The sequence below is a fragment of the Athene cunicularia genome (assembly GCF_003259725.1).
Source record: "Athene cunicularia isolate RWA chromosome 11 unlocalized genomic scaffold, athCun1 chr11_part1, whole genome shotgun sequence".
Lineage (NCBI taxonomy): Eukaryota > Metazoa > Chordata > Aves > Strigiformes > Strigidae > Athene > Athene cunicularia.
The window spans coordinates 179,583-204,236 of NW_020799113.1; the positions used below are offsets into that span (position 1 = coordinate 179,583).

A 24,654-nucleotide genomic window follows, 5' to 3' on the forward strand; every position below is an offset into this window, starting at 1 on the left:
GTACGGGCGGCGCCGGGCTTGTGCTGCCCGCGGGGTGCTGGGGGGCCCTGGGCCGGGGGGACAGGCCCGGCCCGGCCCTGAGGGGTGCGAGGGCTGAGCCTGCCGCCAGCGCGGCGGGGAGGGCGGTGAGCTGTGGGGTGATGGAGCGGTGCTGCCTCTGCCAGGCGAGTTTTCTGGCTGCTTGTCCTTCCTGGCGTGGGGTCAGTGCACGGGTCCCTGCGTGGGAAGGGCTCCAGAAGAGCTTCCCAGGGTTCTGTGGAGGGGGGGTGGAGCTCTGGCCTCTGCACGTTACGAACGCAAGCTTCCCAGAAGATTCTCTGATTTAGAAGAGTCCCCTTCCAGCAAGCATGTCTGAGGTTCTTCACCCAGGCCCAGTTGAGGTGTGAAGTGTTTGCTGTGGGAGCCAGCAGAGGGGCTGTTGTGTACCCCTGTCCCGCTGGAGATGAGCTGTGGCTTGTGCTTTGGGGTGCCCAGCTCTGGAGGGGCAGCTGGGATCCAGAACTGTGCCCTCGGTCTTGCTTTGGCTGGTGGTTTGAGCTATCAGCATTCCTAAGAATGGAGGTTTTGTTGGGGCCGGCCAGGGAGGTCTGTGTGTCCTACCATGTAGCTGTAGGGTGATGGAAAAGGGACAGAAGTTGGTGGCACTGAGCTGGTGTGAGTTCATGGCAAAGCAGGGACCACCAGGTCTCAGGCTGTGTTGGGAGCATCCTTGTCTTCTCCCCAAAACCTTCCCATGGGGAAGTAAATTAAAAAAAAAAGAATGAGGGACAGACAGTCCTGTAAAACTTGGAGGAGGGTCATCAGTGTGGAGGGCTGGTCCTGGGACTGCTGGTTTCTTCTGCCAGGCCACCAGCTCCTGAAGTCTCTGTGGGTCTTGCCATGGAGGTAACGGAGGTTGCTGGGTGGGTTGAGCCTGGCAGTTTTCTTCCAGCTGGGTAGGAGAAGCTTCCTCATAGGTCCTCTATGAAGTCACCCAGCGGTTTTGGCTAAATATGACCCAAAGTCCCCAGCAAGGGTGGCTTGACTTCACCCTGCTCCATCCTGGCGTTGGTCCTCTGTTTGAGAGCGTTGATTGTGCGGCCCTGTGCCTCCCCAGGTAGGCAGTGCCTGGCAAGAGGGACAGCCATCTCCTCCGGGGGAGATGCCAAGACCAGCTGGGGACAGCACTTGGCTCCTGTCTCCTACAGACACTGATGGGTGTCTGCCCCGGGGTGGCCAAGTGTCGCTTGTTCAGGTGACAGCACAACTGGGTCGTTTAATCCCCATCCATCTGCTTCTTGTGATGTATCCCACAGCAAAAAAAAGAGTAAGCTGAGCACCATCAGCCTGTTTCTATGAGCTGAACTTTGACAGAGCTGGAGGAAGGATTTGTAGTAACCCTTAGAAAATTGCCTTGATTTTTTTATTACGGAAGAAGGGGGATTTTAATGTATAGAGGTTGGCGTGTGGGACCTGCACGGCTGAAAGCTGCTCGTCTCTTCAGGCAGTGCCCCTACCAGTTGTGCATGTGGCAAACTGGAGCATGGTGTGATCCCCTGGACCCCAACTGTGGTGGGACAGTGCTGGGGGGAGCTAACGGGGCTTTGGACCTCTCGTTCCATCCAGGATGTGTGACCGCAACGGCGGGCGGCGGCTCCGGCAGTGGCTGATCGAGCAGATCGACAGTGAGCTGTACCCCGGGCTCATCTGGGAAAATGAGGAGAAAACCATGTTCCGCATCCCATGGAAACACGCCGGGAAGCAGGACTACAACCAGGAGGTGGATGCTTCTATTTTCAAGGTAGGGACAGATGGTTAATGCCCCTTCTTAATGGTTTCTGGGCTCTGCGATGCTCTTTCTCCCCTTGTTGACAGTCCCAGTGGTGGGAGATGTCCATGTTCTCTGTGGATTTTGTATCTCTGACCCTTGCAGGAGATGCTTCACCCCACAGTTGGTCTCCCAGGCTCTTTTGGGGGTGTTTGTTCCTTTTTGCCAAATGATTTTAGGTTTGTTTTCAGGATATTTGAATCCTGGTCTGACATGAGAAGCTGAATGTGCTCCTTCTGATCTGCTCTAAACTTCTTATCAGGCTGCTCTTGATAAAAGGCTGGATTTACCAAAAAAAAAGAAAAACCCACCCAAAAAGACTTTGTAGGAGGGAAGGAAGCTTTGGATCTCACTGAAAGAGGGGAGAGGGGATTTCCAGTTTTGAAGAAAAACTGGAAAATTCCATCCCTAATTGAAAATGTCAGGCTCTTCCCCAGGAATTCCCTTCCCTCTGCCTCCAGTTTCAAATAATTGTACTGGTGAGCATGTTCTCTTTCAGGGCGGTGACAGCTGGTTTGGGAGCACTCAGTTATGAGGATGGCATTGAATTCAGCCGCTGGAAAATATATAAATATCTATACAATAAATATATATTATTTTTTAAATATGCATATTTTGCAGTCTCCCTTCAGTGGTAAAATGTACTTTCCCATCAAAAGCACAAATGACGTACTGCTCCTAGAAAGGAACTGGTTTTCATTTATTAGTCAGGAGCTGGAAAATGATGTTTATTTCGATTGTGTTTTTTTAATTGTTACCAAGTCATTGGGAACACCAGTGCTTCAGCTGCTATTCCTCGCATCCCCCCTGCAGCTCCTGGTGGTGCAGAGATGAAGCCACATACTATGACCTTGACCCTCTGTGTTATAAAACCTGGGTGCTGCAGCCCTTCCTGCACCTGGGTGCATCTCCGGGGCAGGTGGTGCTGCTCTGCAGCCTGACATCTGTCCCCACGTGTGGCAGCTCCGCGTGTATCCGCAGTCGAGGAGTGAAACGGCGAATACACACGGGATGGTTGAGAGGGTGTGAGGGGAGTGAGATGCAAAATGCTCTACCCCTGGGCTTGGGGGGGTTTACAGAGCTCATGTGAAAGAATTTTTTTTTTTTTTTTGTCCTTGTTGCTTTGTTTTAGGCCTGGGCTGTTTTCAAAGGCAAGTTCAAAGAAGGTGACAAAGCGGAGCCGGCCACGTGGAAGACACGGCTGCGCTGTGCTTTGAACAAGAGCCCCGACTTTGAGGAGGTGACAGACAGGTCCCAGCTGGACATCTCCGAGCCCTACAAGGTCTACAGGATTGTACCAGAGGAGGAACAGAAATGTGAGTGCCCCGATAAGGGACTGACCCCCAGTGCTAGTCGGTCCTGCAGGTAACCACAGGCTTGTGCTGCTGACCTACATCTGAGCGGAGCTTCCTGGCCAGACTCTGCTCTTGTGCCGTGATGCTTTGCAGAAGATGTCCCCTGTGTCACTGTGGTGGCAGGGAGAGGAGGAAGAACAGGGTTTTTTTTTTCTTTCCCTCCTCAAACAGCTGCTTAGGAAATATGGGATAACTGCAGCATCTTCTAAGCTTCCATCCTGTAAGGATGTTGTAGGGATAAATCCAAAATCCTTCCCTGCTTGGGGCAGTACTTGAGCCCCAACCCTTTGTCCTCCCAACGCCTGCCCTGGGTGTGTGGCAGGGAGCTGCAAATAAATCCCTTCTCTGTTGCCAGCAGTGATTAGAGTAGCAGTAGTTTCACAGAGCAGTCGCTGCTGCAATGTCTGCTGCGGTGCAGGTCACACCAAATATATCTCTATTTGTGGTTAGGTGTGTGTGCGCTTTTTCCTTTTTATTTTTAAAGTAAAAAACTTGTGAGAAAAAAAAAATAATCTCGCTGTCAGGAAATCTGCCTTTAGCTTCTTGGTCTCCTCCAGCCACGTTCACACAAGGGGCTCGCTGCTTCTATGCAAATGGCATTGCAGGTTCCCACCAGCAGCACGACTGTGCTCGGGGTGGCTGGCGGAAAAAGGAGAAGCAGCGGCCTCAGTCTCTGGGGTGCTCAAAAAAAAAAAAAAAAACCAAACCCCAACCCAAACAACTCACCCTTCTCTTCTGCTCTCTGTTACCAGCCAGATTTTTTGATTTGCCTTGCTGCTGGTCACTGCGCGCTGGGGCGATAGATTGCAAACTGGTTTTAGGTCCCAAAAAGCAGCTTTGGGTAGAGCTGGAGGGTGCTGTGAGCCCCACCAAGGGGCTGTGCTGTGGTTCTCTGTTTCATAACTTTCACGGGGGCAAAGGGTTTCTAAAACTCAGCGGCGAGGTGAGCCTGTGGCTGGGGGAGGTGTGTGGCCTCACTGCATCCCGGCCTCTCCTTGCAGGCAAAGTGGGTGTTGCCAATGGAAGCGGCCTGAATGACCTCACGGAGATGGACTGCAGTTCCTCTGCGATCGATGACCTCATTAAAGAGGTAAGTCCTCACCGTGGCTGCAGGTCACCTTGGCCAGAGGTGGACTCAGGGTGTCGAGCTGCCTGATTAAAGTGTTGCCTTCCTAAAGTTCAATCTGCAAAGCTTTGGGGGTCGGCCTGGTGGGCAGCGCTGGGTTTGGCAGCTCGTTCCTGTGCACCAGGACGTGGTTAGTGATGAACAGCTCCTGCTTTTGATTTGCATTTGGGCAGGCGAGACCTTTGCTGGGGGACAGAGGCTGTTTCGCAGTTCCGTTCCCTTTGATGTTGTCACCTTGAGCTGCTTCTGCTCGGTAGCTCTTGAGGGTGCTAGAGTGTACGGCTGTGGGAATGCCAAACTTGATCTTTCTAACCCAAAAAACTTCATTGGCATCCCGTGGCGTTGCTGTTTGGACCCTCTCTGAGCACTGCAAGTGTCTCAGCACAGGGCAGTGGCTGCCTGTGGCATAGAACCTGCTCTGATCTTGGTGTCTGCTCTTGCACAGCCCCCCTGTGTAGATGATTATCTGGGGATCATCAAGAGAAGCCCCTCACCCCCCCAGGAGACCTGCAGAAACCCCCCAATACCTGACTGGTGGGTGCAGCAGCCCAGCCCTGGTAAGTAGCTGACTGTGTGTGGTGTTTGGGACTCAGATTTTTGTCTGGGGCAGAAGTGCATAATGGAAAACCGTTGTATTTAATCTTATTAAGAATGTTCAAAATACTAGTTATGAACCCTGTGATTGGTACCAGGCACCCAACAGTGCACTGCACAAGATTAAATCCACCTGGGAGTATTTGCTGGCATCTTCTGTGTGGGGCTGGGAAGCCTGATGTGCCTGGGAGAGAAAACTTGGGGCTGGTAGAGGGGGGGATTGGGGTTTGGGAGCTGGGCACTTAGGCTCAGCTTGGCTTTCTCTCTGCCTGCAGCGTTGCCCCTGATGAATGGATACTCTGGCTATGAGCAGCATCATTCAGGTAAGGCAGCTCCCCTGCTCAGCTCCGGACTGTGGCCATCAAAAGTCCCTCTGAGGCCTGGCCTTGTGTGTGGTGGCAGAAGGTGGCTCTGATTCCCCTCCCTGCCTTGGGAGAGGCTTTGCTCTGGGTTTGGGAGGTCCCACACCCTCCTGAGTATCTGCAGGGATGACTCCTACCTGTTGTCCTGTGGCCACAGCTCTGGCCTGGGGGGATGCCCTGGGGTGCTGGGACCTTTGGCAGGGGGAGATCTGCCTATAGCAAGGGAAGTGTGGAGCAAAGGCAGGAGGAAGGGGCTCAGTATTGGGAGCTCTTGCTTGCTGATCACAGAATCATCAAGGTTGGAAAAGACCTTGAAGATCATCTAGTCCAACCATTAAATCAGCTCTGATTTAAATCAACCTGATCAGCGCTGCTACCAGGCTGTGTGCTGGAGGAGATGTCATCCAGCAAGTAGGTGGTCTCCTCCATCCAAGTGAGACTTGCTTTTGGGAGATATTGCTGCTCTCAAGGGGTTTGGGCATTGCAGTGAGGAGCAGGCAGGGTTTGTCTTCTCCTGATGGGTGGTGTATGTGCCCATCCCCTCCCAGGTTACTCCCAGATGGTGATCAGCTTCTACTACGGCGGGAGGCTGGTGGGTCACATCACCACCTCGTGCTCCGAGGGCTGCCGGATCTCGCTCGGCCAGCCCTCCAGCCACGGCGAGAAGCTCTACGCCCCAGATGCTCTGGAACACGTGCGGTTCCCCTCAGCTGATGCCATCCAGAATGACCGCCAGAAGCAGATCACCAGAAAGCTCTTTGGGCACCTGGAGAGGGGTGTTCTGCTGCACAGCAACAAGCAGGGCATCTTCATCAAGAGGCTGTGCCAGGGCAGGGTCTTCTGGAGTGGGAACACCATGGTCTACAAGGACAGGCCCAACAAACTGGACCGGGATGAAGTGGTGAAGATATTTGACACCAACTTGTTCTTCAGAGGTTTGTAGGAGCATTTCCCTCTTTTCAGCCACTTGGTGGGGTTGAAAGGATGGAGCCCTTGGCCTTGGAGCACTCTGGAGTCATCACTGTCCCTCACTGATGTATTACCCAAGTGCTCTGGATGAGTAGCTGATGGTACTGGACATGGGAAGGAATTTCCAGGTGTTTTGTGTCGCTAGAAAACTCCTCCTGGCTGGAGGCTTTGCCCAACAAAGCTGGCTCCTCTCGAGCCCACAGCAGGGTGCTCAGTCTTGAAGCTGTGTAGCAAAGGCTGGCAGCCTCCAGCTGTGCCTCTCTCCTTGCAGAGCTGCAGCAGTTTTACAACAACCAGGGCCGCTTCCCGGACAGCAGAGTCATGTTGTGCTTCGGAGAGGAGTTCCCAGATGCCGTGCCCCTGCGGTGTAAGCTCATCCTTGTCCAGGTATGGAGAGCTGCCCTCTGGAGCTCTGTTGCTGAATTTTCCTCCTTGTCTGGAGCATATTGCCCATTTTTTTTTTTTTCCCCAGTGAGTAGGGCTCTAGCTCCATCCCCTGGAGCCACAGACCATTTGGGTGCCTGAATTGGTGGGGTTGCAGGTGTGGCTTATCTACAGCTTCCTGAGAAGTTCTTGGGCTGTTGCTTGTCAGACTCCTTGATCTGGGTAGATCATGTTTGCAAACAAAGCTCCCAAAGGGCAAAAGCTTTTCTAAACCATGAGAGAATCTCTTTTCTTCCTGCTCCTGCCTATTGGCACTGGGACTGCTGTCCTTTTCTGTGGGAAATGGGGCAATAAATCCCTGGAATGGTTAAGGGACAGACTGGTGCAAGCAGCGGGGTTGGAAAACCTTCAGGAGGGTGAAGGAGGAGGTGGGATGAGAGGGGCAGTCCCTGTGGCTCTGTCCATAAACTTCTCCCTGGAAAAGCTGAAGCAATTCTGTGATCTCAGAGCCCCTGGGGAGATGCAAAGGGTGTTTCTGGAGCCTGCAGCCAGTGTGGGGCCCCCTGGGGCCAGCAGGGACATGGCATGGAGGGCACAGGGAGGGTGCTGCATCCACTCCTGAGCAAGCAGAGACCCACCAAGTCCATGAGGTCCTGGAGGGGATTTTTACAAGTTCCAAGACTGCTCCTGTGCCTCTCTGCACAACTTCCTGAGCTGGTCACCTCTTCTTGCCTTGGGTGTCTGCACCAGAGGATCACTGCAGTTGCTGGGATGTCCCCCAGCCTGTCCTCACCTCTCTATAGCTCTGCTGCGAGAGGAGCTCTTGTGACTGCTCCTCTTCTCCTAGAGGTGCTTGTGCCAAGGTGGTTTGTGGATTTGGACCTGGGTCCGTTGGGCACAACCACTTTGCTGTATCTCTCCCACCCCATACGCCACTGGTGGGGGCATATGGCAGCAGCAGAAGTCACCCAAAGAGGTTTCTCTTCATTCAGTGTCCTCAAGACTTTTTTTTTCTTTGCATAGGTGGAGCAGCTGAGTGTCAGGCAGGTGGTGGAGGAGGCTGGGAAGACCTGCAACAGCAGCCCCATGCTCCCCATAGCTGATGAGACGCAGCACGACCAGGTGTACAGGATCTTCCAGGACATCTGTGGGACGCACCAGCGGCCACTCTTCAGAGAAAACCAACCAATTGCTGTCTGAGCTGCCTCCTCTGCACACATAATGTGATGGGCTGGGTTGATGTAGACCCAGTTCAGTCCCATTAGTGCCTAAATTCCCCTTTTGGCAAGTTGGTTCTTGTTCTTTGCTGTTTCCAGTCCAGAGTCTGTATAAACAGAGCAGTAAAAATTGCCATGAGAAAATAGGTTGGATGCTTAGTGTGTCCTGCGGACACTTTACTGATAAAAATGACTTTTGTACCCCTCAGGGTAGGTAGTTGGTGTACTGTTGTCTCTAGCAAATGGTGGGGGAGGACATTGTCTGAGCTGTGCAGGAAAGTTGGGGCTGGGAGTGTTTTGTGTTGCCTTTGTTAATGGCCAGTCAAGCAGAACTGAAAATCAACAGCTATAACGACCCGCCCCAGTGGTCTGCAACCCGAACCTTGCTGAGGATAGTGATTTGGTAGCAGGTGACTCTCAGAAAAGCCTTAAAATGCTCAAATGTAGGAAATTCTTTCCAGAAACCATTTTTTTTTTTCCTAGAGTACTGCTGATGGAGGTTAGGGTACGTCTTCCAAGAAGAACCTTCTCAAATCCTTCTCATATTCCTCTTTATTTTTGCTCTGAGGTCTATATGTTTATCTGTAATACCAAAGTATTTTGAAACTTGGAAACCGATGCAGAGATTATATATGTAAATGATGAATATAAGAATCTAGGAATCTTAATTTTTCCTAACCAGAGACAGAGTTTATATAAATATAAAATCTTTAATTTTAAAGATCGCAGCATAGCATGAATAGGTTGGCTTCACCCTCCCAAACACATGTTGGTCTCTCCCAAGCGTGACCAGGCAGTGGCATCCATGTGTAAATCCTCATTAACATGCTTTGTGTGTGCACCCAGCACCGGGGAGCTGCTTGGGCATGGGGCTTGTCCCTTGCAGCTGAGACAAACCAGGACCGCATCTGTGTGCGTGCTACTAAGCTGCCTATTTATTTTATGCCTTAGGTTTATTCAGTATTTTTTTTGTAATTTTTTATCTTCCTGCAATTAAAGTGCTATGTTTTGTATTTCTTTTGCACTGGGGTTTTTGGTTGTGGTGAGCAGGGTGTTGTATCTCTGGTGGGAAGAGTCTAGTCTCTCTCTCTTGCTCCTGCCTCAGCTCTGGGGTCTGTGTTAAGCCCATCCTGTTGCCCCCTCCCTGCTCTGTAGCTGCCTGGTTTCATCTCTGGGGCAGGAGAGGAATGAGCCAAAATGTTGTGGTGGAGGGAGGAGAAGGGTATCACTTGCAGGGCCTTCATTCCACGGAGCATGAACCTGGCTGCCCTTAGCTCTTGGTCCTGGGCTGTGATGCCCCAGTGGATGAGTTATTTATGGGCCTGCTCAAAGGCATCCTCTGGTCCTTTCCCCGTTATTGCCTGGTGGAGCCTTTCCCTGCTGTCTTCTCCATCCACCTTTCTCCTGGGGCCTTGTTTAGTGAATGTGGGTGGTGTTTGGGGGGAATCAAGGGGCAAAAGGGAGCATCTGCCTTGGTCAAACAAAGTTTCACCCTCACCTGCCTGCACTTCAAGCCTGGGTTTGGGGCAGGGCCTCAAGAGGTTCTAGAAGGTCAGGAAGTCCATGTTCTGTCACCTTCCCCCTGTGAAGAATCAACACCCGCAGCTCTTTGCTCAGAGCAGGGTCTGCCATGTGCTCTGGGAGGGAAGCACCAAGCTTCACGGGGTGACCCTGGTACCCGAGGCACTGGGCGATGTGGGCACTTGTGAAGAGGATGCCTGGAGATCCGGGCAGCTGCAGGCTGAGTCTCCTGAGGAGATGGATGCAAAGCTGCCTTCCCTGCTTGGGTATCAAAGCAGATCACCCCCCCTTTTTTTTTTTTTTTTTTTTTTTTTTCTGCTCTGCGTTTTTCTACTGATGGAGACCTTCCCAAGCACAAGTGTGTGATCAGGGCACGGTTAAGCTGTGAGGACCCTGACCTAGGGTGAGTTGCCCACGGCTCCCCTCTGCCAGGAGCTTTGTTCTCTCTGCAGGATTGCTAGTTATTTTGGGGTGAGCAACTCAGCCTTCCCAGTGAAACCTCCCTAAAATAATTAAGTGTTCAGCTCTCGGGGGACTGGAAGCTGACTCCCCTGCATCCCTCCAGCATAAGCAGTTACAGCCTCTGTCCCCAAGAGCAGCAGGCAACACGCAGCTTCTAGCACCCAGCAAGTGCTCTGAGATGGGAGACCCAGCTGGAACTCTGTGGCTATGCGTTAGGATTTAGGGAGGTCCCACATCCCAAGCTATTTATGTTGTGAGCACCACACTGAGTTGTTCTCCGTGCCCCAGCCGCGTTGGTGGGACGCTCGTAGTCTTGCCTGCATGCTCGTGCACGTCCCTTGTGGCCTGAGGTTTTGCCGCTTGTGAGCGGAGGTGGCTGCAGACCAAAATTTTTGAGGATGCACCGGGATCCTAAGTGCGGTGGAGTCCCCAACTCCTGTAAGCTCTTACGGGACGCTTGGTCACGGGGAGGGGGATTATACCCTGCAGGTGCACGGGCAGCATTCACTCAGCCTCTCCCTGCTCCTGAGGACCATCGCCGTGTCTCCCTCGGGGTTTAATCCTGTTCCAGTCCTTGGTGCTCCCTCGGAGTGTGAGGAAGACTCACCTTCCCGTGGCGGTGGGAGTGTGGCACCCGCTGTGGTCTGTGCTGGAACAACACGTGCCCACTTGTGAAACACACGGGACAACATAAACACCATTTGCGGTTTCCCCAGATGTCCTGGTGCGAGTCCTTCCTCAGAAACCACCATCTTGTGCTCGCCTGGAGCCACCTGCTACGTATTCAGGGCTCTTTCAATTTCCACCCCAAGACCACAGAAGAGCGGTGGGGAGCAGAGGTACCTTTTGTTGGACCCGGCCGCACTGTTTATTTTTAGTGTTACCATTGTGTCTCAGAGCCCAGAGCTTGGTTTGGGGCTGTGCTTTGCCTTGCTCCATAAAGCCAGAGGGCAGCTCCTGTCCTGAACGGCTTCCAAGCCGCGTCTGTGAGGGGACAACTGGTGGGTGTGGAGGGACTGGGAAGGGAACTGTGGAACTGGATCTTCTGGCTGAGGTGGGATGCAAAGAGGATAATGTGGTGGGGTGCATGACTGAGGGCAGGGGTCCCCTTTTTGCTCAGGGCTCAGGTAGGACTCGCAGTTGTGTTTTTTTGTCTAATGCCTGGCTCAAGCTGGACTTCCTGGCTCCGTCCCACCCCCAAAATCCAACACGAGAGAAGCCTCCAAGGCTGATGCTCCCTCACAGACAAAGGACCAGATGCTCTGGCAGACGGGACCAGGTTTCGAGGTAACTGTGCCAGATTGCACAAAGGGATGTTCTGGCCCAGCTCATGGTGGCCTTTGTAAAAGCTGGGAGGAATTTCTGCACATCTCATACTTCCCTCTCCCCCTGCCAAATCTCTTGGCCAGGCAGGCAAGGCACTGCCATCCCCACCAGCCTGGCTGGGGAGCTGGTGCTGGTGGTGTCTGGGAGTGCTCCGACCTGGAGGCAGTGCCTGCATCCCAGGTGCCTGTCCCAGCACCTCGCTTGGCCCCCGGCAGCTCCAGTGAGCTGCTCAGTGCAGCTGCACCGAGTCTTAGTGGTTTTGGGTGACTGGGGACTCAAATACTTTCATTGGTTTCTGTTCACTTGGGTTCTTCTCTATGGCCTCACTGAAGTGAAACCTTGGTGCCTTGTGTTGACTCTTCTTTGTCAATGGTTCATCTGTTGGCAAAGCCAAACAGTGGCCCGTGTCTTCTCCAGCTCAGCGTCCTGTCCTCAAACCTTGGGGATGCAGTACCCACCGCATACAGCCTGCAGCCACTCCGCTGAATGATCCTCACTGGTGCAGCAGGATCGTGGATATGCTCAAAGGCTGTCCTCCCCAGAATGCTTGCCGCTTGCCCAAATTTTCACCTTGAGCACGTGCTTGAGTTGGAGCAGTAATGCCATCAAACTCCCACCTGATGTGGAAGTATTCCCTTGCTTCCCGGGAAAGACGACGCTGGTAACTGGTGCTGCTGCTCTGCTGGAGAGGGCTGCAGCGCCTGCGGACATGGGAAGGTTTTTTTCTGGGAGATATCCATGCCAAACTCCTGCTTTCAGGAGCAGGAGAGCGGAGTGAAGGTTTCACATGAGGAGAGAGGAGCTGGGTTTCCATGGAGGAAGACTGGGCATTACTTTCAGGATATACATGGTTCTCCTCAAGTGTGTTTGGGAGGAAGCGATCCTCCTATCAGCCAGCAGAGAAGGGTGGACGAGGGAAGACAACGTGAGGGAATTTTCCATCAACCCCTTCTCTAAGGTCTTCTGATGGAAAGACATCTACTCCATGGTGTACACTCAAGTCCTTTGATTGCTGGGTGCTGCAAAGGACTCGATAAACACTGCAGCCCCCACCTGATGTTTTGCTCACCGACTTGGGGTGTAATTTGGGTTCAAAGCCAAGCTTACTCCTGACATTTGTCATGGCTGGAAGGCAGTTTTGCCAGTGGGAAGCATCTTCCTTGGGAGAAAATGACCCTGGTTATATCCTGCAGCGCTATCAATGTTGTTCTTTAATGTGGTTCAGTAGTTTCCCGTGATGTGCCCTTCAACAATTGCGAAGAGTACCACTGCGTGTGGCTTCGGGAGCAGAATTCAGTGTCTGTGATGACAACCAGCTTCTACCCATCCCTCCTACACACTTGAAATACAGTGTGAGGAGTTACCTGGTGACCAGTCTCCTGCATGGAGAACAGACTGGCTGGACTGGGGAGAAGGAAGGTGAAGTCTGGTCCAGCTAAAACTCCTGAGTTTTAACCCAGCTCAGCCTGGAGAAATAGGAAAAGCTTGACAGGCATCTCCATCCAGCTTTGGAGGCCAAGTGCTCTGTGCAGAGGGACGACCACAGTTCAATCGCAGGTCCCAGCTCACAGTTGAACTGCTCAGGAATACAACACAAACCAGCTACAGCTGCTTCCTCCAACCTGCTGCCCCTTGGCGTGGGCCCCCACCGGCCCCTACAGGCGTTAGAAAACAAACAGTCACTTTTTATTTCTAGACACCAGGGTTTCCAACTGGTTTGATTGCTCAATGCCCCATTTCAGCACAGCAGCCTGTCCACGACGAGCATCTCTGGGCTCTTCCTGCGAGCGTGTTGTAATATGGGAAGCACCCTCCTCTTCGCGTGGTCACCAGTGGCAGGACATCTCCTCCCTGCCTTCAGGAAGGCAGGACAGCTCCATGGGGGCTTGGACCTCCCTCTCCAAGGGGTTTGTACCCCCTTGGGTGGTCTTACTGCCAAAGACACCTCAGTGATGGTGTAGGAGGTGATGGTGAAGGGAGCCTGACGGGACAATCAACCAAGAGTTGCCTTTGGTGGACCTCAAAGGACTTGCACCGTTGTGTGACGGCCCAGTGCTCAAACTGGTGTTATGTGGCACTTCCAATTCACACTTGCTTCGGATGGTCACCCTACTTGGCTGGTGGGACTTGGTTCAGGTGTCAGACCACAGATCTCATAAATCAGACCTGTGCAGACAATGGGAGGGGAGGGATGGTCCAAAGGCATCTCAGCTCTGGGCATCGCAGCTGCGTCAGGGCTGGCTGAGAAAGGGAGAGTAGGTGGTGGGAAGAGCTGAGGATGAGGAGGCTGAAGCTGCAGAATCTGAGCCTGGGGAGGGAGCCAACCTCCTGGTTTCCTCAGGCTAGACTTGGCTGCAGACAGGTTTCACACAGAGAAAAGAAGATCCCTAACTCCAGCAAGCACAACAGCCACGTATTTTTCTGAATCCATTTTTGACAGATGACCTCTTCCTCCTGCAAGTCTTTGCAGTAACAACAGATACAAGGTCATGAAAACAGACTCCACCCAAGCCACAACTGCAAAAATACGCGGGGACGAGAAGAAACGCAGCGATACTTGTTTTGTTGTGTCAGTCTTTTGGGTTTAGTATGAGACCAAGCCTGTGAAACCAAGGTCCAGGCTGAAATCCCCTCCCTTCCCCACAAGTTTGCATGCACCTAGATGTTGTGTCCTGCTCTGAGCCTATTCTTAGTGCTTGCAAATAATGCAGACACCCTGATGTATCGAGGTGGCTAGGACCGTAAAATACAGTCGGATAGTTTTTTGTGTGAGTCACAACCCACCCAGATACCAGGTAACCCGGGCTTTTGTTGCTCTTCAGAAGAGTAACATGGGAGAACTTTGACTTAGCCCTGAAACATTAATGAAAATGGTAAGAAACAAAAGGGTATTTCAGGATGTTGGATGAAGAGATCTTCATTACGTGGCAATTAAAAAAAAAACAAACTCCAAGCTGAAAAACCGTTTCTTTTCCTTCTTTTTTCCTCCCAATATGTGAGAGTAGCTGGATGTTCAGAAGAGTTGCTCCAGTTCTCACTGAGAGTTCACATGGCTGATGCAAAGCTTCCTCACTTGTGCTGGATGTTTTACAGAGAACGGCAAATGCTAACATGATCTTGAGTTTTGGAGAAAGCAGGCTGCACGTTTCAATAATACCAATCCCCAGTGTGCTATGGTTCCCGGTTCTTCTTCTGATGGGCTTCAAAGGGAATTTTGCCCCAGTTCATCAGCTGTGTGTCCACTGCAGCGAGCCAAAAAAAAAAAAAAAAAAAAAAAAAGGGTGTGGGAGCTGCTGCCATGAATCCTGCACTGCTTTCACATATGTAGTGATTTCTGCTGCAACACTGGGTGCTGCTGAGCCCAACTGTGAGCTCAGCTGCCTTCAGGAAAAAAAAAAAAAAAAGAAGTAAAAACCAAAAAAGTAGCCTGTATCTTGTAACTTGAGGCTGAGGGATTGCGGATGGCAGCGACAGTCGCTGTTGCACTGGAGAGCAAAACGTGTGGACAGGACTTCTCCTGTTTGCCCTTGCCCACAAGCCGGGTGGGCAGGGAGAGATGTGTGGAGCAATTTCTGTCACCCAGCCGGAGGGTGAGGTCAGTGATGTCCTTTAAACCACGGTCACCAGGCAGCCTCCAGCTGATCTGAGCCCGGCCGGCGCTTGGATCCGGCTGCGATTGGGGATTGCATCTACCTCTTAGCGTGGTGCTGAGCTCCAGCCCAGAAACTGGAGTTGTAATTCAGTAACAACCTGTTTGCTCACCGAGGCCACGAAGGAAACACACATTTCCTTGACATCGGATGCCTTGGTGCACCGGAGCTAGGTGTCCACCCAGGCCATGCTGCAGTGGCCGCGTCCAGAGGCCACCAAACGTCACCTCGGTGTCTCCATGCCGGCAAAGTCACCTCCACTGGTTAATCCAAGGATGCCCAGGTCTCCTCCCACACCAAACAGCCCCAATCCATGCCTAGCCTTGTACTTCAGGACAATGCCACGCAAATCCACTCTGGGACCTGAAACTTCTCGAGGCTCCCAGTGAGGTTCCTACCAAAATCAGCGTTTCCCCATTTTCTGCACAGCGATGGCAGAGCAGGTCCCCATCAGCCGGGTGCTGCAGCCCCCGTGGGAGGTGTGGGGTGGGGAGGCCGAGGTATGTGGAAGCAGCACGGTGGTTCGAAACAAGTGATTCCCTCGCCTGGATCTTTCTGTTCTGTATTTCTCTTGAGCAGTAACCACTTCTCCCCGAGATATATCTGGCTCATGGACACGGCTGCGGGGTGCAGGAGGCAGCGCATCTGCAGGTTGGTCTTCCAGTGAGCACAGCTAGAAAATAGAGGGATCAGTCTAGGGAATGTTTTTACACCTCTGCCCCAGAAAAAACAGTCTGGTTTTATTTTGGAGGAGGGTCTGGACACTTCTTTTGTAAAAATCCTAAATATTTAGAACTTGCCGGTTTGCTTTGCTGCTTCTACCCAGGTTCCTGCTCTGGTTGTTTTGTTTTGTTTTTTGTTTTTTTTTTTTTTGTTTGCTCCCAGATGCTCACCACCACTGCAACCTCCCGTCCTTCCCCAGGGTGCTGCTGAGGTCTGGAGGAGATCTCCTCCCCAAAGAGATGGTCAAAGCCTCGCAGCTCTGTCTTCTGGGGCAGTGAGTTTTCAGGTGGAGAAAGGAAGGGATGACTCGATTGCACTTTCAAGCAAGGAAAAAAAAAAAAGACAATTGAAAATGTTTCCTTGTGGTGTCACCAGCAAGGGCAAGGAGAGCCTGGAGGAAGGAGTCTTGTGGTTGAGAAGCTGGGGAGGGTGGTCTGTGGTGTTCACCACCAAGCAGGAGGTGGAGAAGGTGGGGGAAAGTGAGGGATGAGGATAGATGAAGGGCAAGATTTGTTACTGATGCAGTGAAGGACGAGTTGACAGAAAGAAGTCAATAGAGAAGGGTGAACATCTGCCGTACCAAGCCCACCAAATCTCCACCCAGCCCAGGTCCTACACCCAACATCTGTCCGTAGATGTTTGGGAGAGGAAGGAGCAAGCCTGGCAGATGAGTCTTACTGTGCTGAACCCAAAACCTCATGGCTGAGGGACAGCCTGGACCGCAGGTTGTGCCTGCAATGTGGTGGGTCATAGCCCCCAGCACAGTGCATGTCTTTAATGCCCTAAACTGGCTCATGGCTGTGGTAGCCAGCCCCTATGAAGGGATGGCCAAGAGGTGGATGGACGAGGAGAGGAGAGGAGAGGAGAGGAGGAGAATGGGGTAACCCTGTCGGGAAGGATATGGTGTGAATCGCTCCTGGGAAAGGGGGAATCTCCTGGTTTCCTCCTGATGAGCCTGAGAGCACATCTGGCGCACGGCACTGCCTCGGTTCCTCTTTCCTGGCCACAGCAAGTGACGGTGCTGAGTCTCCTTTCGTGGGGCTGAGATGAGGCAGGAGGCAGCATCAGGCCACGCACAGCGGGGAAAATGAACCTGTTGTGCCCAGTCTGCATGGCTCTGCCCTCGGGGTGGATGTGGGAAACTCTCGGTCTCTACAAGAGACTGGAAATTCTGGTATAATTATAGCCTCACCGTGGGTTGTGAGAAACCAAGGGGCTTTACAGGTTGCCATGCCGGGCAGTCAAAGTCACGGTGTGCAACTCCCCCAGGAGAAACACCGAGCCCCGGCTGAGCTGCATCGTGGAGCGGGGCAGGATCGGTGTGAGCCCTCTGGGACTATCAGCCATCTCCTGAAAACCCCTTTCTTTGGCTGGGCAGCCTTTCAGCCTGGGAGCTGTGTCCTCTCATGAAATACATAGTAGTGATGGCTCAGGGGACATAGGTTTTCAAGGAGGGCAATGGTTTGGGGTGTTTAGAAAAAGCACTGGGAGATGTGCTCCAAGGTGGTTGTGAATGGAAGAGCCCATCTTTTTAATTTCCCCCTTATCAGCCTTTCTGGGTGAAGCTGTTCACCCCGAAGATGAGCCACAAAGCCAAGAGATGTCATTGCAGGAGGGTTTTGAGTAGCAGACAGAGTCATCTGTCTGGGTTGGTTTGCTAACACCCATCCTAGCCTGGAGCTCTTATTTGCCACGGGTCTGAAACGGCCTTTCAATGCAGGTTTGCAGCCCTCGACGTGAAAGTAGGAGCGTGAAAACAAAACCTGGCTTGGGTTTTGTCTTGTTCAGAAATTATTTCATATTTCTAGTAAATTGAGCTGCTGGAGGAAGGGAGGTTGCTGTACTCATTGCTGCACGGGCTGTTGTGTCTCTTCCCATCCTCCCTCCTAACTTTGGCTCTCGAGTAGTTTAAACGCTTCAGTTTTCAACGCTTCAGCACGATAGTGGTAAAGTGAGGATTTCACCCTAATTTTTATGAAACCGATATAGTTTATATCCATCTATTTCTAAAGTTAGAAATGATGACTGGCAGCCTACGGAGTGTTTTTGCACAGCAGCATCAACCCCGAGCTCAGGACCAACACAGACCTTGCCTGTGCGTGAAGGTTTATTTGCCGAAGGCTGAATCATCCGGGGCCGCTCGCGCCGGTTATCGTCTTGCCCCGCCGTGATTTCATTCATCTCCAAACAACCATTCAGCAGGAGTTGATGCATCATGACCTGGCCCTTGAGCTACCGTGTGCCGACGATCGGTGGAGGTAAGGCTGGAAACGAGCCTCGTGAATTTAATAATTCACTCTTGGTTTGCGTGGCCGTCACTGATGTATGTTCAAGTCTTGCCAAGAGGGGTGATCTGGTGTTCAGGGCAGGGCCAGATCTTAAAATAGGAGGACGGGAATGAACTGTAGCGTTTGTTTTCTCTTTTATTGGCAAGCTGCGAATGTTTGGGTCCAGCCTGAGCGATCAGCTGGGCACGACGTGGTAATCCTGGCTTTCTGGGAATTATGCCCATGGTGGCCCGCGGACCCGCTGCTGAGCTGACTTTAGCACACCTCTTTTTTTTTCTTGAGATGAGAAATATTTGCCAGTTGATCGTATCTTTCCTATTCCTTTCTTTTCTGCAATTTTAACCATTTGGTTTGTTTGGTGTTTTTTTTTCTTTTTTTTTTTTTTTTTTTTTGCCACAAGAGTAGGCTGGTGGGATCAGAGCCGCTTTCAGCCAGCCCTGCTGCCCTGTATGTTCAACCAGCTTTTCTCAGGGTGGATTTGGGACATACTCAATTCTTCCCAAAACCAGCATCTTTCCATCACACGCTTCAGCTTCTCAGGCTGCAGGTGCGACGGCTATTTCAGCTGGCTCCGAAATAGCCCCACTGCCTGCGAAAGATTAGTGTTTAGGCTTTGAAAATCCACTAAGCTGAAAAAAAAAAAATCCTTAGCTTCTTCCCTCTGAGCTGAGAGATACTCTCAGTTTTATATGTTGGGAAAACTCGGAGTTTCACTGAAACGAGCCGTGAAAATGCCTCCTTGTCCTGTAACCCCTGTCATTTGTGCAGCCATTTATTGTGTGCTTTTGTTACAACCTCCTCCTGTATCTTGACTTAGAGAGGGATTCTGGCTTAAGACCAAATTTTGAAAAGAAAAATAGATAAAAATGAAACAAATGAGCTCCTCTGCACAGAACCCGTACACAGAGAAGAGCGAAATCCAGTAAATAAATGTTCATTCTGCTCGACTGAGCTCTTGTCCTGCTCCCTAAAGAGGCAAGGAGGACTTTTCCTGCTGGGATGAGCCACATCCCTGGGATGAGACCCCTTCCCTCTGACAACGAACCAAGCCGTGGGTCTGAATTTGGACTTGGCCCTCTGCCGGGAATGAATTAACCTCCATCGTGCTGCTCTCACTGAGATTTCAGCTCTTCGGTTTCCTGCTGTGGGATGCTGAGCCCCGGGGTCTGCCCTTGCTTTAAAAATCAGAATTTCCTCCCAGAAATTCTGGCAGAAAAAGTGACTCGATGAGACCTGGTGCCTGACGGTGACGGGGTCCGTCCCAGGCTGGAGGCCTCGGGGCTCATTTACATCTCATCGAGAGAGAAGTCGGGCGTGAGCCGCTTTCCTGTCAGCGCCTGGCTCGACCTGAAACCCCTCAGTTTGTTTCAGCTCTCTCAGGGCTGGCAGAGAGACCTCGGAGGGCAAAAAGCCCTGTGAGCCGACGAGCCTCTTTTCCTTGTGAGTGGACTCACTGGTGTCTAGTAATGGGTTTGAGCATGTGCTTCAGCCTCTCCTTCATCCCCTCTATTGTTGTATTTGTTACTTTCAGGAGGTTTGCAGGAATTGAGCGGTTTTGAAGCTGTTAAAAATGAGGTTTTTGGCCCCTCCTTCATCGCTGCTGTTGGTGTATTTGTTGTTTCCAGGAGGTTTGCAGGAATTGAGCATTTCTGAAGTTGCTGAAATCAGGTAGCGCTGAGGCATCGAGGTAGATGCGCAGACGCAATCACGTGCATCCCCTTCCTCGGGAAACGAAGCTGCAAACCCCCAGGGCTCACTGTGCAGAGATGACTCCTCCTTTTCCCAGGCTGTCACCCGCCTGACGCTCGCAGCTCGTACCTGTCCAGCTGTTATTTCTGGCCGCTGAGCCACCGCGGGCTTCGAGGGGCTCCCGGTGCCGCGGGCGGTGTGACAGCGAGGAAGCACCTCCAAACCCTCTGCTCAGGAAGCCAACACATCCCATGGCCCTGTGGCTCCCGCATGTGCTGTCCATCCCCCCAGCCCCGGCTCTGTGCGTGGGATCCCAAAAGGGCCCCCGTCTTGCTGAGCCCTGTGTGCTGCCCAGAGGTCTCCCTCCTCCTGGGAGGCTGCCTGGTTTGGGGGCACTTCCAGCAGCATCTCACCCTCTCCCCAGTGGTAACCTCAAAAGAATTTAGCAGAATTAAGTGTTCGATGGCCACTGCCAATGACAAAGGCACCCCCAGGACTCCCCAAGGGTCTCTGGGGACCTCTCCAGGACTGACTGGATAAATTGTCCCCCGCTCCGTTGGGTTGGTGCGACACATGGTGCCAAGCTGCACCCATCAGGGCGTCCTGCTGCAGGTCCCTCTCCTCCCAGGAGGAGTTAGAGAAGCTCAGAGAAGAGAGATCAGCCTGGGTATCGGGGCTGCAACGCATCAGCTTGCTGCAAAACTCCTTAGCGGGTGGTTCTGTGGGTCCCCAGTTTTGAGGGAGCATTGCAACTCGATCGTTACACACGGCGGGGACGCCTGCAAAATAACTGCATTGCACCCCGCAGCAGGCTGGTTGCTTAACACTGCTGGGATTCAGGCTGCTTTTTTTGTCATCACCTCTCCCCCCTCCAAGGGCTGGATTGCTCAGAAGAAGTGGCAGAAATGTAGTTGGAGAGGAAACTGAGTGTTTGCAGCCTCATCTGTCCGTCTGCGTGCGTAGCACCCCTGTTTGCACGGGTGAGATGGGACTCAGAGGGGGGTGTTGGAAAGGGAAACTGGGCATCGGCTCCACGACACACCCTTCCATCAGAGGCAGGCTGAGAGTTATCAAAGCGTTTATGCATCTTTGTCCATTTGAAATTCAGAGTAAACACTGAAGGGTAACTTTTTCCGCGGATTTCTCTTCGAAATTTAAAAAAAAATCTGCATCTTCCAACCTCTGCCCATCCCCAGGAAAGCTCAAAAACGTAGTTTGCCTAAATGTCTTTAGGCCTGAAGGAAATAAAACCGCCCTGATGGAGGGCAACCGGTATTCCGGTTGCTTGCTGGGAGCGTGGATTCCCTTGGGCTGGCCCCGGGATGCTCTGGGTGGTTCTGTTCCGTGCTCCTGCAGCCCTGACCTGCTGGACACAGATGCAGAAGACGAGCTTGGGGATGGCAGAACCCATCTATGTGCTTGACAGAGTTAGCAGTGAATGCAGGAGCTTCCCTTGCATCCCACACTTTGCTTATTCAATAAACACTGTGCCAGACAAGCTGCAGAGCCGGGGAGGATGGCTGTTATTACCATGTTGACTACGCCCGTGAATGAGAGAGATATTTCCTTTTTGCTGCTGTTATTAATACCATTGGGCTCCTCATAGTTTATTTTTTTTTTTCCCCACCATTTTTTGATGCAGGAGTTTGGAGGGTGTGATGATGCGTTAACTCTTTGCTCCTGCCTTGTCCTTGTACCCGTGCAGGGGTGTCGAGTCAGAGCCAGGTGTCCAGGTGGGCATCCCCTTAGGGCAAAAGGAGGAGTTTGACAGGGCTAAGCATTAAAAAAAGGGAGAAAAACAGGTCAGAGACAAATCCAGGCCTTGGGGGGGGGGGTTTGCAAAATAACTGGAAATCTCACAAGGCCAAGCTGCGTCTCATGAGATTTCTGATACTTCCCACTTCTGGCTGGGCCAGAAATACCGCAAGAACAACGCTGCGTCATCATCCTTGGCGCTGGCTTTGCTCTTCCCACACTCCTGGCAGGGATTATCCTCCCAGACATCCTCCGGGCTACGGATCCTCCAGCGCTGGCTGCATCTCCCAGGGCAGCGTCGCTGAACGGCGCCCGGCGCAGACGGCGCCCGGCTCTTCCTATTAAGACCCATGCACTGACAAGGAAGATATTTTTGGTCAAGAAATTAAATGACTCATTTGTGGATCCAAAGAACTATTTCAGGACAGAGCGTGAGCCTCCTCGGTGTAGCCCCATGCAGCCAATGGCTTGCTGGGGATATTAAACTACCTCGGGTAGGTGGGTGCAGAAGGGATGTTGCACCCCCAACCTCTCGGATCCCCCCGGATTATGAACCCTGGAGACCGCCAGTGGCCAGGGCTATTGTGCAATCCCACTGTACATGTTTCAGTTCGGTCCTTACCCCTTCCGCCCTCCGGCCGGGTTTGTTATACAGAGGAAGCTTGTTAGGAGCCTCGACAAACAGACAGGAAACCGAGTCTTTCACTGCGCGTACACATTGTCTGCCCAGGGCTAATTTTGAACAGAAAAAAGACCTTATTTATTTCTTTTATTTATAAATCCCGAGCTTTGTGCTTTGAGCACACACTCTTGGGCTAGGAAATGTGCAGGAGAGGGCAAGAGCAGCCCTCGTGACATGGTGCGGCCGTACAAAAGCCCGGCGGTGGGGTCACGGCAGGCTTGGACCCTGTGTGATACGGCGTGGGGTGATGTCCATGGGGTGACAGTGCAAACGCTGGGGCTGGGCGGCTCTGAGTGACCAGTCTTGTGGTGGAGACTCCACCAAGGACCTCGCGGTCATCCCCTGAACCGATGATGGTGACGGTGATGCCAGGCTGCAACCCACATTGCCTGGTGGGAGATGAAGTCCTGGGTGGCTCTGTGTCCCCACAGAAGTTTGGGTGATGGGGGAGCAGCACCAGTGAGGTCAGGTGGCCATGGCTCAGGTCCGTACCTGGAGGCATCACCACTGGCCTTGGCCACCACCGCTGGAGAAGCCGCTCAGGTCCCCACCAGCATCAGAGGCAGGTTGAGTGCTGCCTCGCACCCACCCTGTGGGCTCCTGGCTCCTGCTGGCCTCTGGGGACTCTGCTGAGACCTTCAGAGAAATCAGAGTCTCCTTTGGAGTTGTTTTTTTTGAATTTTCCGTGTACCGGTGGGTATTTCCAGAGCAAGGTAGTGTGATACGGGCAGGCAGATATTAGTCACCACAGCAGACTTTAAAAAGTGAAAACACGAAGTCGAAAGCTGCCAAACCTGTGGCAACTTCCCAAATCCCACCCGAAAAGTAGAAAAACTCACCTAAAAAGGCGCAAAAAAAGTAAGAGTTCCATTGCTTTTTTTGGGTTTGTTTTCTTTTTATTGTTGTTGCTGTTGTTTTTGGAGAAGCATCATGCTTTATTCTGAGAAAGGGGAAGTGTTGAGGCCATTGGCTTTGTGCATCTTCCATGGGTGCCCCTCAGGAGAGCAAAGATGGGGGGGTGAGCCCCAGCACCCCGAGTTGCATCAGGGCTTGGGCAATGCAACAGCGATGCTGAGGTTTCTGTGGCAGAGCTGGGAGGTGCAGGATGAGACACGCGTGTGGTACTGCAGAGGAGAAGCCTCCCCTTACCCTCACCTTCTGCCCTGTTAGGGCTTTGCACGGATGGGTTTGGGCATGGGGCTGCTTTGTTGGTCCCCCTCCTACACAGCCACATCCCACTGGTGAGCTCAGACTCAGCTGCACCCAAAAAGACACACCGGCCATAGCAGTTCTTTTCTTTATTTAACCCTCCCTGACCCCAGGATCGAGGAGCCACTTCCACATTTTCCCCCGGCCACGGCCAAAAAGCCCTGGAGCCGTTTCTCCTCCTCCTGCCCGGCTGGTCTTGCTTGCAGATGCTCAAACCACACAAATCTTCACCCAGCCTGGCCTGTTGCAGATGGACATGGCTAAAAATACCTAAAAATACCTCCTGGCCACAGGCGTCCTGCGAGGGTCTCGCAGCCAGAGCAGCTGGGACAGAGAGGATGGGCTAAAAATAGGGGTGCGGTGAGAGTTTCAGAAGATCCCGAAATATAAGGTGAAACTTGGTTCGGGCTAATGGAAGAGCTGAGCGTGTCGAAAGGCTTATTTCTGCTCAGGGAGGCTCAGCCGGAGAAATGTGAGAGCCTGGCAGCTCTCGTGCACGGATTCAGTGGGCCATCACCATCACCTCTGTGCATCGCCCGTGTTTGCTCTTTGGGGCTCACCACCCAGGCAACGATCTGCCTTCTTGGGGGCCAGAGGTGATAAACTTATGCTGTACTCACAGATGTTCTTTTGGAGATGAAAACCGCAGGGTTTGACCCCCTCACCTGGTGCAGCACATCTGGGTTTGCATCCAGCCCAGCATCCCCCTGTGACACCTGACCGCATCTGTGCAAATCGGTTGAGCTCCATCCTGCCCTGAGAGGATGCTCAAGCCCTCCAGGCTTTTATTAAAGATGGCAGCTGGGACAGGGAGAAATCTTTCTTTGATGATTCCAGCCATGAGCTATGAGTAGTGCAGCGCCTGAAGGTGTGTGGTCCTGTCCGGGTCCCCTTGACCCACCACCGAGCCCAAGGGGAGCATCACGGCCCCGTCCCCCCAACCTTGCACAACCCGTCGGTCCTTCTCCTTCCTTGTGCTGGGTGAAATCAGAGCTGTTATTTCAAAGAGCAGCTTGTGATTTATCGCTGTAATCTCAACCACAAGTTGAGCTGGCAGTAGTTAGGGGAGCCACGAGGAATAAGAGAAGGGTTAGCTATTAATTTCTGCATCCTCTATGCTCTTGAGGTTTTTATTTCTTCAATACAAGAGCAAGGAAATATGGCTTTCTGCTGAGTAAAGAGGAGAAAATGAACAGGAAAAAAAATTGCCCAGGATTTGTGCTGAAGTAGCTCATGTTGGGCTGTTTCCTTGCATACTGTTAAAAAAAAAATAAAGCAGCTTTCTGAACTTTGAAAGCGAGGTCACTGCAGAAACCAGAGGCACCAGGTCTTTCTCAGCAAGGGCAACACCCTGGGAAGGAGAGTGGGGTTGTGCTGGCGGGTCCATGGACAGAGACGAGTGGGGTTTCTCCTCTTTTTTTCCCTTTTCCCCTTCTCCATAAGTCACTTTTACGGCTCTCAGCAGTCAGTCTGGGAAGCGCAGCTTTGCACCAGCATTAATGAGTCTTTAAATCAAAGGGGCAGCTGAAGGGTTC

The 24,654-nt window shown here is 52.3% G+C and overlaps 1 protein-coding gene across 1 annotated transcript; it reads left to right on the plus strand.

The window, feature by feature from the left end:
• The first annotated feature begins 1,561 nt into the window (after window positions 1-1,561).
• Window positions 1,562-8,810, plus strand: IRF8 (interferon regulatory factor 8). Its single transcript, XM_026856881.1, has 8 exons — window positions 1,562-1,780; window positions 2,940-3,123; window positions 4,164-4,252; window positions 4,734-4,845; window positions 5,158-5,205; window positions 5,793-6,179; window positions 6,485-6,600; window positions 7,621-8,810. The coding sequence occupies exons 1-8, from the start codon at window positions 1,607-1,609 to the stop codon at window positions 7,795-7,797; spliced, it is 1,287 nt and encodes a 428-aa protein (XP_026712682.1). The 5' UTR covers window positions 1,562-1,606; the 3' UTR covers window positions 7,798-8,810.
• The last annotated feature ends 15,844 nt before the right edge of the window (window positions 8,811-24,654 follow it).